This window comes from Heliangelus exortis, chromosome 5 (assembly GCF_036169615.1).
Source record: "Heliangelus exortis chromosome 5, bHelExo1.hap1, whole genome shotgun sequence".
Taxonomy (NCBI): Eukaryota; Metazoa; Chordata; class Aves; order Apodiformes; family Trochilidae; genus Heliangelus; species Heliangelus exortis.
This window is the reverse complement of record NC_092426.1, coordinates 37,417,253-37,437,431: the sequence shown is the minus strand read 5'-3', so window position 1 is coordinate 37,437,431 and position 20,179 is coordinate 37,417,253. Positions and strand designations below refer to the sequence as shown.

At 43.5% G+C, this 20,179-nt stretch overlaps 1 protein-coding gene across 13 annotated transcripts in view; it reads left to right on the top strand.

The window, feature by feature from the left end:
• The window catches only part of MGA (MAX dimerization protein MGA), a 59,069-nt gene that overhangs the window by 3,713 nt on the left and 35,177 nt on the right, over positions 1 to 20,179 (top strand). For 10 of the 13 annotated variants that reach the window (XR_011726047.1, XM_071744692.1, XM_071744695.1 and 7 more), the window contains exons 2-5: positions 9,203 to 10,342; positions 15,859 to 16,786; positions 17,106 to 17,190; positions 17,337 to 17,432. Coding sequence is in view for 12 of the 13 variants with exons in the window: in XM_071744692.1 (XP_071600793.1) it covers positions 9,279 to 10,342; positions 15,859 to 16,786; positions 17,106 to 17,190; positions 17,337 to 17,432 (2,173 nt within the window). In the remaining variant the exon portion in view is untranslated. Of the gene's footprint in view, positions 1 to 6,007; positions 6,093 to 6,889; positions 6,911 to 9,202; positions 10,343 to 15,858; positions 16,787 to 17,105; positions 17,191 to 17,336; positions 17,433 to 20,179 lie in introns of those variants that run through there. The other 3 variants (XM_071744694.1, XM_071744688.1, XM_071744689.1) reach the window with 2 other exon arrangements.

The window sequence follows — 20,179 nt, the reverse complement described above, 5'->3', positions numbered from 1 at the left end:
AAGTATTAGTGTTGGAGAGGTGAAGCAGGTATTTAATTTCCCTCTTTCCCCCTCCCCCCGTCCTCCCAAGTGTTTTTGCTGTTCCTGCTACTTTTTTAAGGGTGTAGCTGACAGTTGGTGAAGAACTTCCTGAACTACCACCTCTTACCCTGCAATAGTGGAGGTTCTGAGTGTTAAAGAGAATTTGGTTTTAGTATGATGTAGTGCTCTGGGCTGAAATCTGATGTCACACAAGCTGTGTCCTACTGTAGGGATGGTGAATTTTGTGTGGAGAAAACCTAAATCTGGAGAAATTGATTTTTTGCACTTTTTTTTGTTGTTTCTTCTTGCAACAGTCCTGTTCTTGCAATACATATTTTTAAGCTCACACATTTTACCTAGATTTTGCTAAAGGAATAATTTACATTCTCTCATAAATAAAATAATGTAAACTTGTTGTTTTTAAAGGAAGTTTGGACAAAGATACTGTTGCCTAAGCAGAGGGGTCAGGAGCTGTGATAGCGCTGCAAGTAACTGGAGATGTAGAGCAAACATTTGGCTCTGGGAAGCCAGTATCTTGTGTGGAAGTAGCTGGAGGCCAGTGGGGCCTGGTGTGGCTCAGCAGATGGGAGCAGCTAGCGTTCTGTAGGCAGCTTAATGCAACACAGACTTTCAGGATTAACAAACTTTCTTGCAGGGTGCTACTGTGTTAATCATTCTCCCAAGTGGCAAAACATTGGCTAAAAGCATGGCTTTGTATTTTAACCCTTCTGGTGTGCACATTGCACAACACTGCTGATGGTAACAGTGCTAGAATTCTACGTCTTAATTTTTATTTTTTTTTTATTTTTTTATTTTTGAATGGCCAACATTTGGGACTTGTATGATTGTCAGAGCTGCCTGGTCATAGTTAGTAATAAACTTGTAGAGTAGGCTCTGCTGACAAACTGCCACTGTGGGTGTGTGACATTGGCACAGCTGGTTTTGATAGCTTGTTTTCAGCTGGTGAATCTAGTTTCAGCTAGTGCTTGTTTTAGCTGGTGAATTTGAGAGCTGAAAGCCTCCTTTATGCTCCAGTAAAGCTCCAGTAGTAGGGCCTTTCAAAGGATACTGTGTGATAGTATCATGTTGTGTATCTACGTGTGTAGTAGAGATCTTTGAACTGAGCAGGGAATTGCCAAGAAAAAAATGCTATCAGCACCTCTTTTATGTTTTTCATAGGTTGGCAGCTGTTCTGTTCTGCTTAACTGTGTCTGTAACATTGCTCTCCCACATACAGATCTTTAGCAAAGCCTGGGCCTTGTGACCCTCCAGCTCGTGATCTGTTACTGAATCTCTTTTTGGAGGCAGTTTAGGAGAGACTTAAGGACTCAGTTTTTTGCTAAAGCTCCAACTAGCAATATCTAGACTGCTGGGTCAGGATAGTAACTTGCAGTGTATCGGTTTGAAATGATGTTTTACATTTGCAGGCCTTGCTGAAAGAAGGAATGTGACTTACTGGGTACTGAGGTACCAGTTTGTAAAGACTGTAGTTCATACTTTCAGGGTGCTGCAAAGCAGGCAATGTGACTGAAAAGCATTTGGGGGGAGAGAGTGCTTCTTGGTAGTGAACATCTGCATTTCAAATATGACCATGACATTACTGGTATGTATAAGGTAACTCCCTGTGACCATGGAGGTCAGTGATCAGTTGGTGCAGATCAGTTCATGCTGCCAATTGTTTAGCAGAAGCAGGGGTTTAAAACTGGTGTTTGTGCTGATGTAAATGGGATGTAGCTCTTTACTGCAGTATTTCTCTTTCTTATCAGCTCTAAGCTGCTCAGAATCAGGTTACTTAAGCTGGTGGGAGTCTGTGGTACTGCTGTGACTTCTAGTGGTGAGTCTTTTTAAACTAGAGGTTCCACTTTTGCTGCAGGCAAGGATATCTACCTGCATTAGTTAAAATTGTATAAAAATTTCTGGCAATGTCAACAGCCTCTGGTGTTTGTTCTCTCATTGTAACTGGAACGCCTGGCTTGTGGGCCATGAGCACTGTCTGTTATTCAGTTTTGTGCAGCTGCTCTTAGTCATACAAATTACCTTCTTGGTGAAGAAGAAAAAGACTTCTTTCTGTATCATCAGTGATCAGAAACATACTGCTTAATAATAAACAGTGTCAATATGTGACTCTAAAACTTGAGAACTGCTTTACCTAACACGTGATTGCTGTAGTTATAAAATGACTGACCAGTCTTTGACAGTGTGGCTTAGTTTTTTAGTCAGTGTCATTATTAATGATGGAATTTGTTAAGAGTAAAATATTTTGCTGGATCTAGCCACGTAAGGTGGCTACAGGTGTAACCAGGAGTAAGGCTGAAAATGTTTTCCCCATCAGCACAAGCACGTGAAGCACGTGCAGCCCACAGATCAGGCAGATGTGGATACTCACAGGAGCACAGGCAGCAGCAACACCCTTATCCTTCTCCCCTCCCTATCTAAGCAGGATGGAGGTCTGCTAGTGAGAGTGTGTGTATATGTCATTTTATATATACATGCCTACATATGTAGATTCCCTCCAGCAGCTGGGCTTGGACACCCAGTCTGCCCACCAACTGGTTTTTGGATCCCAGTCCTTACCAGTTGCTGGCTTCTGAACACTTAAGGCCCTAAGGCCAAAGCCCCAAATTCTGGTACATGCTGCCCCTCTCAGCTGGCTGGGACTACCCTGGGGCCTTATGTCCAAAACCCTTCTGCCCCACATGACCTTGCCCTTTAGATGTGTGTGCACACACAGAGCTGCTGGCACCTCCCTGGCTGTACACACAACCACCTCCCACCAGCCAGTGTTTATAGTGGAACTGGAATGCTTTCTTGATTCTTTTTTTTCCCTTCTCATTTGCTGTGTGAGAGTGCTTGGTGTTAGAATCATAGAATTGGCTGGGTTGGAAGGGACCTCAGAGATCATCAAGTCCAACCCTTGATCCACTCCCGCTGCAGTTCCCAAACCATGGCACTGAGTGCCACAAGCTTTGGCTTCTTCTTGTTCAAAGGTATTTTAGAAACTACAAAGAGAGAATGATAATGCAAAGCTGTTTTAAAGAATGGCTGAACCCTAACCCTTAACAAAAAGAATATAACTGCTGAGATTTTTCATATCTCTTTCCTTCTAATTTCTCTGAACCCTTTTTTTCCTCTCCAAATCTGCTGTTGCTAGCATTGGAAGTATTCCCTTCCCATTGTGCCAGCCTGATCCAATATATGGATGTTGTGGTTTAATTCCAGCCAGCAACCAGGCATCACACAGCCACTTGTGAGGGAGGGGGAGAATCAGAAGGGTAAAAGTTGAGAATTTGTGGGTTGAGATAAAGGCAGTTTATTAGGTAAAGCAAAAACTGTGTGTACAAGCAAAACAAAACAAGGAATTCACGCAGTGCTTCCCATTAGCAGGCAGGTGTTCAGTCATAATGGTTACTTGGGAAAACAAACACCATCATTCCCAACTTCCTTCCCTTTCTTCTTCCCCCAACTCTTTATGCTGAGCATGACATCATATGGTGTGGAATATCTCTTTGATCAGTTGGGGTCAGCTGTTCCAGCTGTGTCCCCTCCCTGCTGCTTGTGCACCCCCAGCTTGCTCGCTGGTGGGGTGAGGTGAGAAGCAGAAAAGGCCTTGGTTGTGTGAGCACTGCTCAGGAACAGGAAAACATCTCTGCATTATCAACACCATTTCCAACACAAAGCCAGAATACTGCTCCGTGTCAGCTACTGTGAAAAAAAACAGCTCTGTCCCAGCCCCAAACCATCACAATGGGGCTTAAGCTTCCCTTTTGCCATACCTTTTATAAACAGCTAGAAGTTTCAAAATCACAGTAAGGTAGTACTTAGGTATTTGCAGAATGTTGTATTGAAGCAGTTTCTCTGTACACTGAATGTACTTAATCCTCATTTTTCTCAGCCTAAGTTAATTTTTCTAGTTAAAGTGGAAGAAGCACTTCATGGTTTTCTCTTACAGACCTGCCCATGCTACTCTTTGGATACACATTTTTCAAGTGTCTTAAAAATGTGTTTTCTTTAGTTACGTGCTTCTGAGATGATCACAGAATCATAGAACTGGCTGGGTTGGAAGGGACCTCAGAGATCATCAAGTCCAACCCTTGATCCACTCCCGCTGCAGTTCCCAGCCCATGGCACTGAGTGCCACATCCAGGCTCTTTTGAAATATCTCCAGGGATGGAGAATCCACCCCTTCCCTGAGCAGCCCATTCCAATGTCTGATCACCCTCTCCAGAAAGAAATTCTTTCTAATATCCAACCTAATGTCAATGATGACCCACAGCACAAGCTTCTGTTGCCAAGAAACCTTCAAAAAGGTGCTGGCTTTTTAATATTTCTCTGCTTTTGCCCATCTTCTCCATCCTCAGAACAGTTCTGTTAGGTATATCCAGAAGCAGCCCTAGTCGAGTTACAGTCTAGCAGGCAGGCAGCACTCAGCACAAAACTGTGGCCTGCTGGTGTTTGGATCTTGGTGTCAACCCCATAGCTCTGATGCTTTGACTTTCTCCTTTTGTACTGGATGCGTTTTTGTGAAATAAGTATCCTTAATGTCCAAATGGGGGTGAAGTGAACTTCGCAGAGGACTTTACCTGCAGCCACGCTGCGTTTGGTGTCATTTTTCTCAGTCAGAATTCTGCTGTAGGGAGCTTATTCTCTGAAGTGCCAGTTTTACAGAATGCAGTCTCACTGAGGCATGTGAAGGAAGGGCTGCCGGCATGGGGGTGGTGTGGCAGTCGGCTCGGTTGGGTGCTAAGGGTGGGAAGACTCAGTGAAGGTTGTGGTCCTTTGTCCAAAGGAGGGCAACTGGGCTGGTGAAGGGATCCAGCACAAGTCCTGTGAGGAAGGGCTGATGGAGCTGGGGGTGTTGAGGCTGGAGAAGAGGAGGCTCAGGGGAGACCTCATCACTCTCTACAACTCCCTGAAAGGAGGTTGGAGCCAGGGGGGGGTTGGGCTCTTTTCCCAGGCAACTCTCAGCAAGACAAGAGGGCACAAGAGGTCTCAAGTTGTGCCAGGGGAGGTTTAGGTTGGACATTAGAAAGAATTTCTTTAGGGAGAGGGTGATCAGACATTGGAATGGGCTGCCCAGGGAAGGGGTGGATTCTCCATCCCTGGAGATATTTCAAAAGAGCCTGGATGTGGCACTCAGTGCCATGGGCTGGGAACTGCAGCGGGAGTGGATCAAGGGTTGGACTTGATGATCTCTGAGGTCCCTTCCAACCCAGCCGATTCTATGATTTTATGGCCAGGCTGTGCTAAGCCAGGCCTTGGGTGCCGAGTTACCGTGTGGCAGGGTGTGACACCGGTGTCAGCTCTCCGAAAGTCACGGGGCGCTTCCTCACCTTCGGTCTCCTAAAGGCAAATTCTGAGGTGAGCTGTGCCAGACGAGTGCAAACCCTCGGGCAGGGGGATGGAGGCTGACCGGGTCGGGTGATCCCGGCTTTAGCTCTTACTCCTCGACTGACGTTTAGCGCCGGGGATGCGGGAGGTCCCTGTACCCCCGTTCGTGCCTCGGCCTCAGCTCTCCCGAGTGCGGCGGAGGCAGCCCCAGGGGAGAGCGGGGCGGTGCCTGCCTGCCGCAGAGCCTCGCTCGGCACCCCGGCGAGCGGCGGGGCTCTGCCAGGGCCGGGTGGCGGCGGTGGCCGCCTCTGCCCGTCCCGGATGCCGCCGGGCGCGCATCCCGTCGGCGCCGCCCCCCGGCCGTCGAGTGCCAGCGCGGGAGGCGTCCCGGAGCCGTGTCCTGAGGCGGGGCCGGGCCTCTCGGCCGGGGCTCGGCGGGGGAGCGGGGGGAGGGGAGGAGGGAGGCGGGGCCCTGGCGACGGCTCTGCGGGTGGGAGCCCCGCGGGTCTCGGTTCCAGAAGGTTCCGGGCGCGGGGCGCGGCGGGGCCCGGCACCGATCCCTGTGCTCGGCGCGGGCACGTGACGGGCAGGCGGGAGGGAGGGAGGGGGGGGCCGCCGGGTGGCGTTGCGCCTGCGCGCGCTGCGGCGCGGTGACGTCACCCGGGTGCGCACGCACGTTGTCCCCAGCTGGCGGACACACGGTCCGCGTGAGGAGAAAGGAAGTGTCCCCGCCTCGCCGCACGGTAACTACCGGGGAGCGGGGGCACGGCGGCTCCCGGCCCCGGCCGTGACGCTCCCGAACCCCGCCTGCCTCCCCGCGCGACTCCCGCCCCAACTGCGAAAATTAACACCAGGCACAGCCACGAGGCGACGGGGCCCGGGCCCGCGCGCCGCTCCCCGCAGGCGACGCGAGGCGCCGCTTCGGGGCCTCCCCGCCGCCCGTGCGGCCAGGGCGGGGCCGCCTCGGGAGCGCCTTTGTCGGCGGGCAGGGCCGGGCCGGGGCCCGGAGAAGAGCGGCGCGGCTTCCCCCTCCGCGTCGGTCCCGCCGCCCTCCGTGCCCGCCGGCAACCGCCGCTCCCGGAAAGGCCCGGACAGCTCCCGGCGGCGGCCGCCTGCCCTCATCCCGAGGCTTCCGGCGGGGCTCGGGAGGGGCGCAGTAAAAGCGACAAGTGCGCCGCTCGGCCCGTGGCCGTGACGGCACCTGCCCCGGGCGGGGCGCTCGCCTTCCGCCGCACCGGGCGCCGCCGGCCGGCCCGGGGCCGTCTTCCCGAGCGGACGAGCGAGCGGCACCGCCGCCGCGGTGTTGAACGGCAGCGCCGCGCGTTCAGCGCTCGCTGCCATTGGGCCCGGCGCCGGGTTCCCGTCGGCAACGCGGCGGCAGCCGGGCTGTGCCGCGGGTCTGGCGCTCCGCAGCTCCGCTCCGCTGCGTTTTCCCACGCGAGCAGCGAGATACCGGCACCGAGTGGCTGTGCCTGCCGGCTCTTGCCCTCCGGTGCCAGGAACCCGTGCGGAGCGCCGTGCTTGTGAGCGCTGTGTACGGAAATCGTGGTGTTGCTTGCAGGTGGGGGGTGGTTTGGATGCCGTGGGGTTTGTTTTATTTCTCGTGTTTTCACATTTGGTTATCTTAGTGCTTTCAGCGCAGTTTGGAGTATTTTGGGGCGTTCTTGTCCAGGTAGATGGTTCTCAAATGTAAGGTTTGCATACGGGTAGAGAAGCGAAGCTTCTGCAGCTGATTGGAACTTAAAACTTCCCCAAACACACACTTTTTCCTTGAAATACTGGCTTAGAAACTCTGTGCTATAATAGGCCAGCGTGCAAGACCAAGTACAATAAAACGTGTGAAATTATTCTTGTAACAGACCATATAGTGCTGAAATACAACGTAGCTCTTGGCTACTGTAGCTGCAGGTAACCACACACCTCTGGATACTGTGAGCAGAGCAAGAACTGTAGCAGTGTAAGAACTTCAGAGCTGGAGAACAGAAACAGTAACTCGGTAGCTCTTTGTTTGCATAGAACTTTTGCTGAACGCATGGTTGAATGCTTTATTGAACTTGGTGTTGGCGTATTTACCTCAGCACTTGGAGTTATGGAAATCAGTTGGATAGTTTGTTTCCTTCATGACCTAATGCAGTTTTGGTGTCTGTTGCACCAGTATCGTGTGGATTCACTTTAATGGTTGTATACCTGTAAAGGTGGTTTTTATAGAGAGATTAAGTTGGTGGAAAATCATACCCAACTTAGGATGTGATGCCTTTCTTTGCACTTCATATATCTAATTTTTAATAGTGTTTATATTTCTATTGTGTTTACACAGATGAACATGAAAAGAGTTTCTTATATCTTTTTAACTTGCTGGGAATTAAGGTCTGCTCTACTGAAAAGCAGGGCAGTATTCTTAAAATAAAAATGATGAAGCTAGTTTTGAACACATTTTGTGTTCTAGACTCTACTAAGTAGTCCTGGGTGGTTGTGAGTTTGTGGGAAAGTGTTTTCTCCTCAAAGTGAAAATGAAAACCAGATCATGATTCGCAGCTCTTGGGACATGTGCAGAACAGTCCTGGATTTTTTTTCTTCCAATTTAACTTTGAGGTCATTTCCCACATGCATGTGGCAGCTGGTTGGCACAGAGGCTTCTTTCCTCCTACAGCACCCCAGTCCTAACAAAATAAATGTGTCATATTGAGCACAGTTCACTTAAAACTCAGAGAATTTGAGTTAATTTTCTGGAAGGGGGGTATGCTTGTTTTCAAGCAGCTACCTCCTAGTGATGGTGATTCACTCTTGTTTCTTTAACTACATATGTGGTACAAGAATCATTTTTTGGCAGTGCTGCATTCCATATGTAATAAGGATCAAAATACAAACATCTGAATGTGGGAATGGCATTCATGGGAGTTACCAGAAGCACCTACATGCAGACATGTACAGGCTGTTTATGGTCTTCTGTTAGAGAACTGACATAATACTTGACCTGTGAGGTAGATGTAAAATATATATATTTGAGAATATGCAGAGAATAGTAACTGTTTAAATTTCCTATACATTGATTAGGCTAATTATAACAATACAAATGTTTTCATATTTGATTTAAATAGTTTCCAGAATTTTGAAGATAGAGGTAGCTAAGGTTGGCTTTATCCATTTAATCTCATCTGCATGGTCTTTTGGGGCATTAGTTTGTCTATTTCCCCCCAAAGCTTATCCATTATAACTGGGTTTTTTCTCCTCTTTTGCTTGTCTCTCTGCCTTGGACAGATTTTCAGAAGTTGCCAAGAAGCTGGGGTTGGGACAGGGGGAAATAAAGAAATCACAACCACAGAAACCTGGTCTTTTTCAAGAAAGAAATTTGGAAGACATGTTTTTAACTTTTTTTTTTTTTCTTTTTCCTTTCTTTCCCACTTTTCATTTTGGAGAAATTTTGGACCTCTGGGAACTCTTTCTGGCAACAGCAAAGGATTTATGCCTTTGTGTCAGAGGTGTGCCATTTGCTCCTCTGAAAACTTGTGCAGGTTTTGCCAAATGCTGTTCATTCAGCAGGTGATCTGAAGAGTTGAGGCAATATCAGAACAAAGAGAACTTTTGAAAATACCAAGCAAAGCAACGAGGGGTCTTGTTACAGCAAAGCACTACATGAAAATGTGGTGTAAAGGTGTCTTTCCCCCATGCCTGCCAGACCTAAATTCCAGACAAAAAGGCAACCTCGATTTGACACATTGTAATCGTGCTTGATTTTATAGCACTGCTTATGTTTTAAGTTTGTAACCTGGAAAGCTGTTACAAAAAGCATTTCTTAGATTGTATTTGAGTAGTTTTGACTGGTTTGTTTTGGTTTTTTTTTTTTTTTTCCCAGAATGGTGAACACTCCTAGAAGATTATCAAAACTGTAGAACTGACATTTGATTTTGGAGCTCAGAAGAGTGCCCATCATGGAGAAACAACAGATTGTCATGGGGAGCCGAGACGGCGGGACTGTGTCTGGTGCAGCACCTGCTTTTTTTGTCATCTTGAAACAACAGCAGGGGAACGGGAAAGCTGACCAAGGAATTCTAGTAGCAAACCGTGATGCCTGTGCTCTTGCCAGCAGTGTATCAACCCCAGTAAATCCCAAAGTCAAGACCTGCCTCCCAGCTGACTGTGTCTCGGGGGGCATCACTGTCACGCTGGATAACAACAGCATGTGGAACGAGTTCTACCATCGCAACACCGAGATGATCCTGACAAAGCAGGGGAGACGCATGTTCCCCTACTGCAGGTACTGGATTACAGGTCTGGATGCCTTCCAGAGGTACATCCTGGTCATGGACATTTCCCCCGTGGACAATCACCGGTACAAGTGGAACGGGCGCTGGTGGGAGCCCAGTGGGAAGGCGGAACCCCACGTGCTGGGCCGAGTGTTTATTCACCCCGAGTCCCCTTGCACGGGGCAGTACTGGATGCACAAGCCCGTGTCCTTCTACAAACTCAAACTCACCAACAATACCTTGGACCAGGAGGGCCACATAATCCTGCACTCTATGCACCGTTACCTGCCACGACTTCACTTGGTGCCTGCAGATAAAGCCACGGAAGTCATCCAGCTCAATGGCCCTGATGTCCACACGTTTACCTTTCCACAGACGGAGTTCTTTGCAGTCACAGCCTACCAGAACATCCAGATTACCCAGCTGAAAATAGATTACAACCCTTTTGCTAAAGGATTCAGAGATGATGGGTTGAATAGTCGACCTCAGCGTGATGGGAAGCAAAACAGTAAGTTAGAGTTGGAAGGAGGGGAAGTTTTTAGCACTGCTGGCACACGTGGTTGTCGTGCTGGAGTCGATGCTGTAGATTTACATCAGAAGAATTCAGATTCTTCATTCGTTGGTCAAAACCCATCAGACCCTGATGTGGAAAAGGAGACCCTTAATGCAGAAAGGGACTTTCTGCGTTTCCTGGACACTGAGCTGCCTTCGGGTGATATGCCAAAGATTAAACAAGAAGTCTCTGAAAGGTGGGTTGACATTCTGTTTTTACAACAAAGATTGCTGGGTATTTGGTGAAACATTAAATAATGGCATGCTCAGTATACAAAGTTATGGTTAAAGTTTGCCTGACGTGAAATGGTGGAACACTTAAGCATTTTTAAAGGTTTTTCTTTGCTTAAATGGTTGGGTGTTGATCTGGACTTTCTAATGTGTCTGAGGAGTGTAAGAGTTCAGTACTTTTTCCTATATTGCTTTAACTCCCTTTGTTAAGAAGAGTTTAGGGATATCTCTTAACCCTTTTAGCATTTTGGAACACTTAAAATTTTACTTTTCGGAGTTTTAAAGGTAGCACAGCGCAATTATTGAAACATTGTATTTCTTTTTAGGATTGCTTACCCTAGCGATCTGCTGTCTCGGTATTTTCCCTTTCTATTTGCAGGCTGGTGAGGCTGTGTGTGTGTGGTATGTATGGATGTTTAGGTTGGGTATGCAGAGGGATTGCTCCAAGGCAGCTGTAACTGGCAGCACGCCACAGGTTTGTCATTGGCTGCTTGTGTGGATTCTTTTATTCCACAAAGTAGAAGGAAGCCTCCCTGTTGGTTGTCAGCTGCCTCGTGTTTGCTGTGAGGCAAGAGAAATCTGCACCTAGGAAGGCTGAAAACTCTTCCACTGTTCAGACTTTACACTGGTAATTTGATGTCTCTGCACTCACCCAGTACTGACTTTCCAAACCTTTCTGTTCCTGTCACTGGAACAGTAGTAAAGTTATCTATAGTGAGAGTGTGAAACCTGCAAACCAGTTCATGTTGGTAAAACAAGCCTGGTGACACCTGTTATTTTCCTGCTCTTTCACATAGTATTTAAGCAACAGAACAGAGCAAATTTAGTGAATAGTGTCAAAAGTTGCTAGAAATACTAAAAGCAAGTGATTTTAAAAAAAAATTATTTCTCCTGCTGTGCTTCTTCATGTCTGTTTGTGAGTACCAGATGATCTGCCAAAGAGTCAGTGACAAAAGCAGCCTTATGTAGATAAGTACACCAAGAAATTATTTAACTGCAGGATATCAGGATGATCTTAATGGTGTAATTAAAAGTCAGTTCCTTCAAGAATACATCATGTATTTGTGATGTAATTATACAATTTGTTTCAAAGACTGCATTACTATACTACTTGAGTGTATTTTAGAGAGGACAGGAGGTTTGCTTAATTATTTGTTTGGTTTGTTGTTTTTTTCCCCCCTTAGAGAAAGCATCTGCTTACTCTTTGAGTAACTGAAAAGCTTCAAGTTACAAAGTTCTCAAAGAATGGAGACTTTATATGTAATAATTCTTAAGAATACTTTAATTGCTTTGGGATCTAGAGTGTCCTAATCTTTCTTTTGCAGAATTTTCCAGTGTCAGTGTAGGAGGAAGAAAAATGTCTTCTACACGTCTCACATTCTCCAAAAATCTTACTGTAAATTCTAGATAAATGTGTCTTGAAGACTAAAAGTACAATGATTTCTTTAGTTCCTAAGAATACAGAATGGAGAAGTGCTCTGATAATTTCCCATATTGGAAGTAAGGCAGTAACACTGAAAATAATTACTGAAAAGTTTATTTTGTCTTTAAAGTGATGTTTTTTTCTCTCCTTGGGGTCAGCTGCAATTGAAAAAAGTTAAAATTTTGATCCTTTTGCTTGCCTGAAAGGTTAATTGAAAACAAATTATTTGGAGAACTGTTTGAGTTGGACAGCTTTGAATTCTTTTCTGTTCCCTTCTTTCCCAAGGAACAAAACCCATAGATTTAAGGACTCAAGGACCTTCCTTAAGAGCAGATGGTTTAAATTGGTAGACTTAATTTCTTTTGATCCAGACTGTGTTAGATGCCTATCTGGTTTCATCTCCAAGACAGTTTCTCTGTACTAAAAGCTGTACAGATGGGTCAAGACTATAAAGGGTTTTCTCTGTGTGAGGAAGCATCTATCATTTGATAAATAAATGTTACCACAGTCCTAGAATTACCCTCAGGCATTGTCCAGCTTTTGTGATTTTGTAATCTCAGTAAATAACTCAGATTCTTTACTTGGAAAGAGCAAAATTGACCTCCTTCAAGAAATGGCAAAACTGTGTTTTTATGTGCTGGAGTTTTTCAAAATCCTAATTCCCTTTTTTTCCACAGATCTGCTGATGTATTCATACTGTGCATTTAAGATCCATTCATAATATGGCAGCTGTTCAGAGACAGTGTTGAGCCAGTGGCTTTTTTTTCTTTATCAAACCAGACACATTCATATTTAGTAATGAGGACAGAGCATTTTTTTTCTTTTTTTTTTTTTTTTTTTTTTTTGTCAAAGGCAAGCCATTCCTAGCAGCTGATAGGTACTGACATCCTTTTGTGCAGGGTGCTGATTTTTACTGTTTAGATTGGGGTGAAACTCAGAATTGGTAACTGCTGCCTCTCCAAAGGAAGTGGAGTTCCTGGTGCTGCAGTGTGTTCTATGTCCTGCTCAGTTCTTTTCACATTTTTGAGACTGGCACTATATAAATGGTTGCATATACCTGAGGATAATTTTAATCTCAAGTTAATGGAGCACTGTGGAAGGAAAGGACTGTTTTCTATTTAAAAGATGGAATGATTTTCTTTTTTTTTTCTTTGTCCTGGTGATATGTTTAGTTTCATCAGGTGTATTGTAAAGAAAATAAATGTTTCATTTAAGTTGTGGACACTTCTGTAGGATGTTTGTCTGGAGCCACTGGAGGCATGGAGTGAACAGCAAACTTTACTACTTAACTCTTGCAGACTAGTGTACTCTTTATCTTTTCCAAGGTCTTTGGAACTTCCTCCTCCAAAAACCCAAATGTGTTTTGATTTTTAATGCTCTGATAGTCTTGTTTTTCTAATTTGTTGTCTTGTATTTAGTCTGACAGTTTACTGTTCTCTCTTCCTTAAATCTGGAAGAGGAAGGCAGGTCAAACTTCATGTATCTGTTGATAGGTGAATTCCAAAAAGAAACAAAATCCTCATCTCAGTGTTTCCAGTAACAGAACAGCCAAATGGTGTCTACAACTTAAATTAAACATTTGTTTTCTTTACAATACACCTGATGAAACTAAACATACCAGCAGGACAAAAAAAAAAAAAATCATACCATCTTCTACCATTTTTAATTTGGGAAAATGCAAGAAAATTATTTCTCTGCTTTTACTGTTTCATTGTGAGTATTCTAAATATTGGGGTGTAAAAAAGCTTCCTTAACTATGAGCACTCTTCCATCCATATCAAGCAAAGACTGAGCTAGTTAAGATGTTATTTCATCTTTTTTACCTGATCTCAGATTAATCTGAGGATTTTGAGAAGACTTGCATGATTCATCTTCTCATAGATTATGGGAAGAGAAGGTTCTGTGTCTGCTGACATTGTATATAACTTCATAAAATAAGGGCCAAACTCCAGAAAAATGCTGTTCAGCATTTTGTGCAAATTATCTTCTGCATATACATAGATGGGTGATACCCCAACCTCACTCTTGTCACCATCTAGCTTATGGTTGCAGTATGCAGAGTAAAATAACATTTGTGTCTAGAAATTTAATTTTTACAACAGGGCTTCTTTGTTTTGGATAATGTCCAGGTCTCTGCAAAACAGATAATCCTTAGTTTGAGCATAAACCTTGCAATAATTAAAGGAAAATAGCTAGAGAAGTCCAGGCTTTGCTGGGCTGAGAGCTGGAAACAGTAGAACTCAGCTGAGAAATTTATTCCTGGCCACCAAATTTATTAGGATTTTTTTGTCTCATTATTTTAGAGAACTTTAAGATAGAGGTGCAGATGACTCAGGTCTTCTTAATAACATTGTAATTGTGGATCTGGTGTACCTGAATCAGGCTCTAGCATTTTGGGTTGCCCATAACCTTTAGGTTGATCATCTTAACATTTCTTTCACAGTAAACTCACTGAAGAAGAAAAGCTTTTTAATTTTATATTTGGCTAGAAATTTTCTGTTAGGAAACTCATTGGCCAGAGGAAGACAGGAGATAAAACAGGGCTGCTGTGGTATTCTGCTGCTTGCTGTTCCATCACAAGGCAGGTTTGTGCTCCAAGCTTCTGGTTACTTAAGTGTCCTTCTGAACTGCAGCAGGTTTTCTAGATAGGTTCTGTCTTGCTCTTAGGAATTTAAAGTGTAAACACAGAAAACTGTGTCTTGACTTTGTGCTCTGTGTTTTAACACTGTAGCCTTTCTTCATGAGGTGGAGGCTCCCAGCTCCACTCTTGTGTGTCTCAGCTTCTCTCCTTAAAGAATGCCTGCAGTCTCCACAAGGCTCTTCCTCCACATCTTCCCCTCCCTCAGTCACTGCTGGGTGGCCATCTGAGCAGTCATTATTTAATGGGGGAAGAGGTGGATAATAATAAAAATATACACAAGCATGCACATATGTGTACAATATGTAATGCAATATTCTCTTTCTATATCATGCATGGTGTTTAAGTTATATTTGAAATTGTTACATTGACAAACATTAGCAAGTATTGTTATTCTTGACATGTTAATAGCATAAGGTTGTTGTGGAATGTTAGAGAGGTTTGGAGAATGTTGGAGAATATTCCTGAATTCCTCAGAATATTCCTGAGAATATTCAGGAATATTCTCCAACATTCTCCAAACCTCTCTAACATTCCACAACATAAGGTTATAATAATTTGAGTAATAACTTAACATAATTCAAATTAAATACAGTATGTTACAAAACATATAAAGGGAACTTTGTAATGCTACCTTATATGTTTAGTAAATAAGTTCTGACTTGTTCACTGTGGACAAGAGTTTTTGGTATCATATCTTAGCTGTTTCTTCTTACTATGAAAAAACCAGCTTCTAATACACTTAAAAATGCTGGCTGCACTGGTGTTTGTCCCTCAAAGCAGCCCATCATCAGGGTGTGAGGCTGTGCCTTTAATCTTCAGTGTCTTACGCATGATATATCAAATTCTGGTTAGTTTACTACTCAAATTTAGTGAAAGATGGAGCATAATTCAGGAGGATATTAACATTCTGTAAGCATTAGGACAACAGCTGAATTTAGGTATTATCTGCTTGTAGCTTCAGGATGAATTAACTAAAATTTTAATTAAATCCTGTGAATTGAAGTTCATTAGGCATGCACTTATTTGCAAGCACAGTGGTTTGATTTTTTTGAGATATACAGCAAACTAAGGCCAGTTCAGAGCATGTAAAGCATGGTGGTAGCTCAGCATGTGTTCAGGCTGAGTCTCAGGAAAAAGTGCAAATGTCAGCCTGCTGTTACTGCAGAAGGAAACTGCACTGCCTCCTTCAGATAAGAAGTTGGATTGTCTTTAATTCTTTTTTCAGTACTTTCTTCTAAAAATATATAGCTTGTATGTGACAGCTTATTTAGCAGACTCGTGTCTTGGGAGTGTTTTGGAAGCTTTTTGTAATATGCAACCAAGGCTTATGGGAGATGATGGAATTTTGGTCAAGGAAGAAATTTGCTAAAGATACTGAGCTGTTGTGTTTTGTTTTTGTCACCTCCCTTCCATTCCAGTCCCAATCCCAGCAGTTATGAAAGCAGTTCCCGTGTGGCATCCCCATTGGACCCAAATGGACACTTTAATATAGTCATTAAAGAGGAACCAGTGGATGACTATGACTATGAGTCAAGTGTTTGCACCCAAGGAGTAACTGTAAAAAAAGAAGACACAGATGAAGAAACTGATGAGTATTCCAACACTGATGATGATGATCCCATCCTCCAAAAACAGCTGATGATCCGCAGCAAAACAGAGGGAACTGATGGAGAATTCAAGTCCAGGAAGCGTTTGTTAACCAGTCCTTCAGGTGTTGCCAAAGCAAAAATGTTAAAACTGGACAGTGGGAAGATGCCTGTGGTCTATTTGGAACCTTGTGCAGTCACAAAGAGCACAGTGAAGATATCTGAGCTGCCACAGACCATGCTTTCCTGCAAGAAGGAAAAATCCCCTTTGTGTGCAATACAGGATTCCTTGCCTGTGTGTTTTGAAAATCACAAAGACTCTTGCTTAGCCACAGCCACTCTAACAGAGGAGCTGGCTACTAAAAAACAACCTCCTGGGAGTAAAATGTCACAAAAATACCCTTCAATCAGAGAGACCCAGTGGCATCTACCTAAGTCACGTAGTTTTAATCTCAAGGGCTCAGTAAGTTGTCACTTCTCAGCTAAAGACATCTGTGGAAGAAAAAGGCCTGGTGTACTGAAGAATCCTTTGTCCCTGAAGGGCTCTGGTAATGATCCAAACACCCTATCCTCAATTATTCCTAAAAGAGGAAGGCCACGGAAACTGAAAATTTCCAAGGCTGGTCGACCACCTAAAGGTGTAGGGAAAGCTCTAATAACAAGCAAGAGCACCTCTCTGGGGCCTTCCAGCATTGTTCCAGATGTTAAGCCAGACCTTGAAGATGTTGATGGAGTCCTTTTTGTGTCCTTTGCATCAAAGGTAAAGCTTAACTGTTTCAAAACCTTTCAAAATGTCTCATTTTAAGCCCTGAAAGTGTATTTTCTTTTAAACTGAGTTTTGAGATCTATTGCCTGTTTCCAAATCTGCTGTAATGTTGTCCACATGTTAATTGTTTCATTTTCTTAACTTCTTAGCAACTTGAGGAGAAATAGCGGGATCTAGAGTTATGTGTAAAGAAGGTGTACTTGTTCATTAAACAATCTTACCTTTTGAATAGTTCAGTGATGTGTCCTTAGTTTGCATCTAAGTCAGAATGTTGAGATATTTTACACTTACTCAAGGCTCTTCATATATGTAGGAAGCTCTTGACATTCACACTGTGGATAGAGCTGGAGAAGAGTCACAGGATCTTCAGGCTCCCTTGCTGACTACAAATGATCCAGGTACATTTCTGTATTTTTTGTAAATGGTTATTATCTTCAGCAAGGGAATTTGTAAAGACACACTGGGAAGTGAATAATTTACATCATTTTTTGCATGGTAGATGTTCTTAATATGTTCTTATTTTTTTTTCTGTGTGTGTGTGTAGATTGTCAAGCAAGAATACAAGCACTGGAAAAGGAGTTGATGGAAGAGCTGAAGACCTTGAGGCACAAGCAAGTAATACATCCCAGCCTTCAGGAGGGTAAGTGGGCAGTGCCTGGTTGTGTATATTTAATCACTGAACACTAATTTCCGAGTGGATGTGATACTGTGTATGGTGTATGCCCAACACATGTGGCATCTGATTTTGGGATTTTTGTTTAGGTTTGGTTTGGGGTTTTGTTGTTTTTTTGTTTGGTTGGTTGGGTTTTTTGTTTGCTGTTTTGTTTTTGAGGCTTTTTGTGTTGGGTATTTTGGTTTTTGTTGTTGTTGGCTTGTTTTGGTTTTTTATGTGTGTATTTTTTTTGGCTTTGTGTGTTTTGTTTTTTCCAAATGGAGGGAAAGTGTACAGGTCTGTATGTAAGACAGGAAATCTGTGTGAAACTGTCAAGTTTCCCTCTTGCCACTTGTGCCAGTGAGACAGTCTGTAGCATCTGACCCAGTTTTCCTCTTAACTGGCATTAAAAGTAGTTTGAGTCAGCCAATAAAAATGCTTTTTGTTGGTTGGTTGTTGTGGGTTTTTTGTTTCTGTTTGGTTTGGGTCTTTTTGTTGTTTTTTTTTTTTTTTCCCCACATACTTTCATGTCTCAAACTCAAAGAGGTGGAGGAGGCAAAAGATGAATCCTGAATCTCCAACAGGCTGCATGGCTCTGTGTGCCTCTTGCAAAAAAGATGCTTAGCCTTTAAACTCCCTGTTTTGTTATGAGCTACTCCTTGAAGAGAGAAGATGGAGCTGACTTTGCTCCTCCACAGAAAATAGCAATTTCCTGATAGCAGAGGGGCTGAAGATCCAGAAACACTTAACCAAAACATTTGCTATGTTTGAGTTCCAAAGTCTTTGATTCAGGTTCACTGGGCAGATAAGGGCCAAGCAAGGTACTTCCAGCTTGTGATCTTTTCTTGTATACAATGGTATCCTGAGGCCAAGTGGAAGAAAGTCAAAGATAACAGCAGCAGAACTTAAATCTCTTTTTACTGATGCTGAAAGTCTTCAGCAATAGTGGGCCTGAGACCAATGGAGCTGACATGGGTATTAGAGCAGGTGTTGAAGAAGTTGATCTGAATGGAAGCATCATACCTCATGCTCCTGAGGTCCTGACCCTGAGTTTTTCAAAGAGGTAACTGTAATGCTGTAGGGGTCAAGAATCCAAATACTGATCTTTATTTTTACTAACTTGAAATTGAAAATATATGACCTGTAGGACCATTATTTTGGGTCCTACAGAACTTCTGCTGTGCAGAATCCTGGATTATCTTGAATGGTTTATACACTGGGTGTGATGAGACCTGTCCTGGCATTTTCTCAGCCATTTGAAGTGAAGCCTTTGTCTCTTGCTGGTGTTGAGCTGACATTTCTGTCTTCCACCTTTGCAGAGTGGTCATAAGAAGGGGAGTACTGAGCTTTTAAAGCTCTGACCTGAATGTGGTGGGAATAAAACAAGATAATCTGATAATCTATCTCCAGCCAAGTTGTATCTTGTGTCAGGGATGTCTAAATGCAGTTTTCCCCTCCCATGACTGTAGAAATAGGCAGTCCTTTTTTTTTCCCCCCATCTGATGGAGATGGTTCTATATTTGCTATTATTTGCTTATAGCAACTGAAGTTTAGCACTACAAGGGATGATAGATATTAATGAAAGTGGGAGTTCATGTGTGTACTGACATAATTACTGTTCTCTTCAGGCTGTCTGTATTCATTCCACGTTGCACTTGGAGTCATCCTCTCTTTCTTTGGGAGTTTTTTGCTTTGTGATCCTAAACTGAAGTAATCTATTTTGTGTATGAGTGATGTTTGTACTTTTGTTGGAGTGGTAAGCAAATTTAGGTTTGTTTTTGAAGATGACAGAGTAATTCAAATGGAATGTCAAGAAAATAAACTGTGTGCTCTTGAATTTTATTTTGAGTTTGAAAAGAAAGGGATGGCATTTTGACATTTGGCAGCTGACATGCTTTATACAAAAAAATCAAATAAAATGCTGGATTGACTTGTTTCCTGCTCATTTTCCCTATGTAGGTTTGAAAGTTATATCTCAGTAGACTGTCTGGTACCTGTTTAACTGTGTGATTGTTCCATAGTGATTGGTTTTAGGTTGCCAGCAATCAGGTTACTGTGTTGCCACTTATGAACATAAATGTGTACAACCAGCCAAGGTTTCTGCTCTCTGTGTAAAATCTACTTTCAGTGTCCTGAGCCTTGTCAGGTCATGTATTTTCAATTTCAAAACTCACATGCTGGCAACAGGAGCACCATTTTTAGGTTTCTGTATCTGAGAATGAAAATAGATGATCTTAACTCCAGACTGCAAACTGAGTTTGGTTGAGAAGAGTCATTTCTTTAATTCTGTCTAACAGTATTTTCTGAAAAAGGTACTGAAGCAAATTTACTGGCTTGTTCTCAGCATTTCTGTTCTCAGTTTGCTTTGCCATGAAGATACCTTTTGTGACTGATTAAAGTCTTTCTAATAGCCAGTTTCTTTCCTCTTTCCTACCCCCCCAAAAAAAAAAAAATTATTGCTGTCTGAACTAGTCCTGAGAGCATTGTTTGAATGCAGCTTTATTTATATTTTTTTTAAACATGCACATGTACTTACTCAAAACTGTGTTTTGCTCTTATCTCTAATTAATCTTTGAAAGTGAAGTGTCTGCTGAATGTCCAGAATAAACAGCAGGTTTCAGCACAGAAGGGGATGTCTAAGAACCACTGGTTTATGTCCTGATAGGAAGTGTCAGAGTTTCAGTCAGTAACTTAATAGCTTCCCAGAGTGTAAGCACTGCTAACTTAAGTAAATT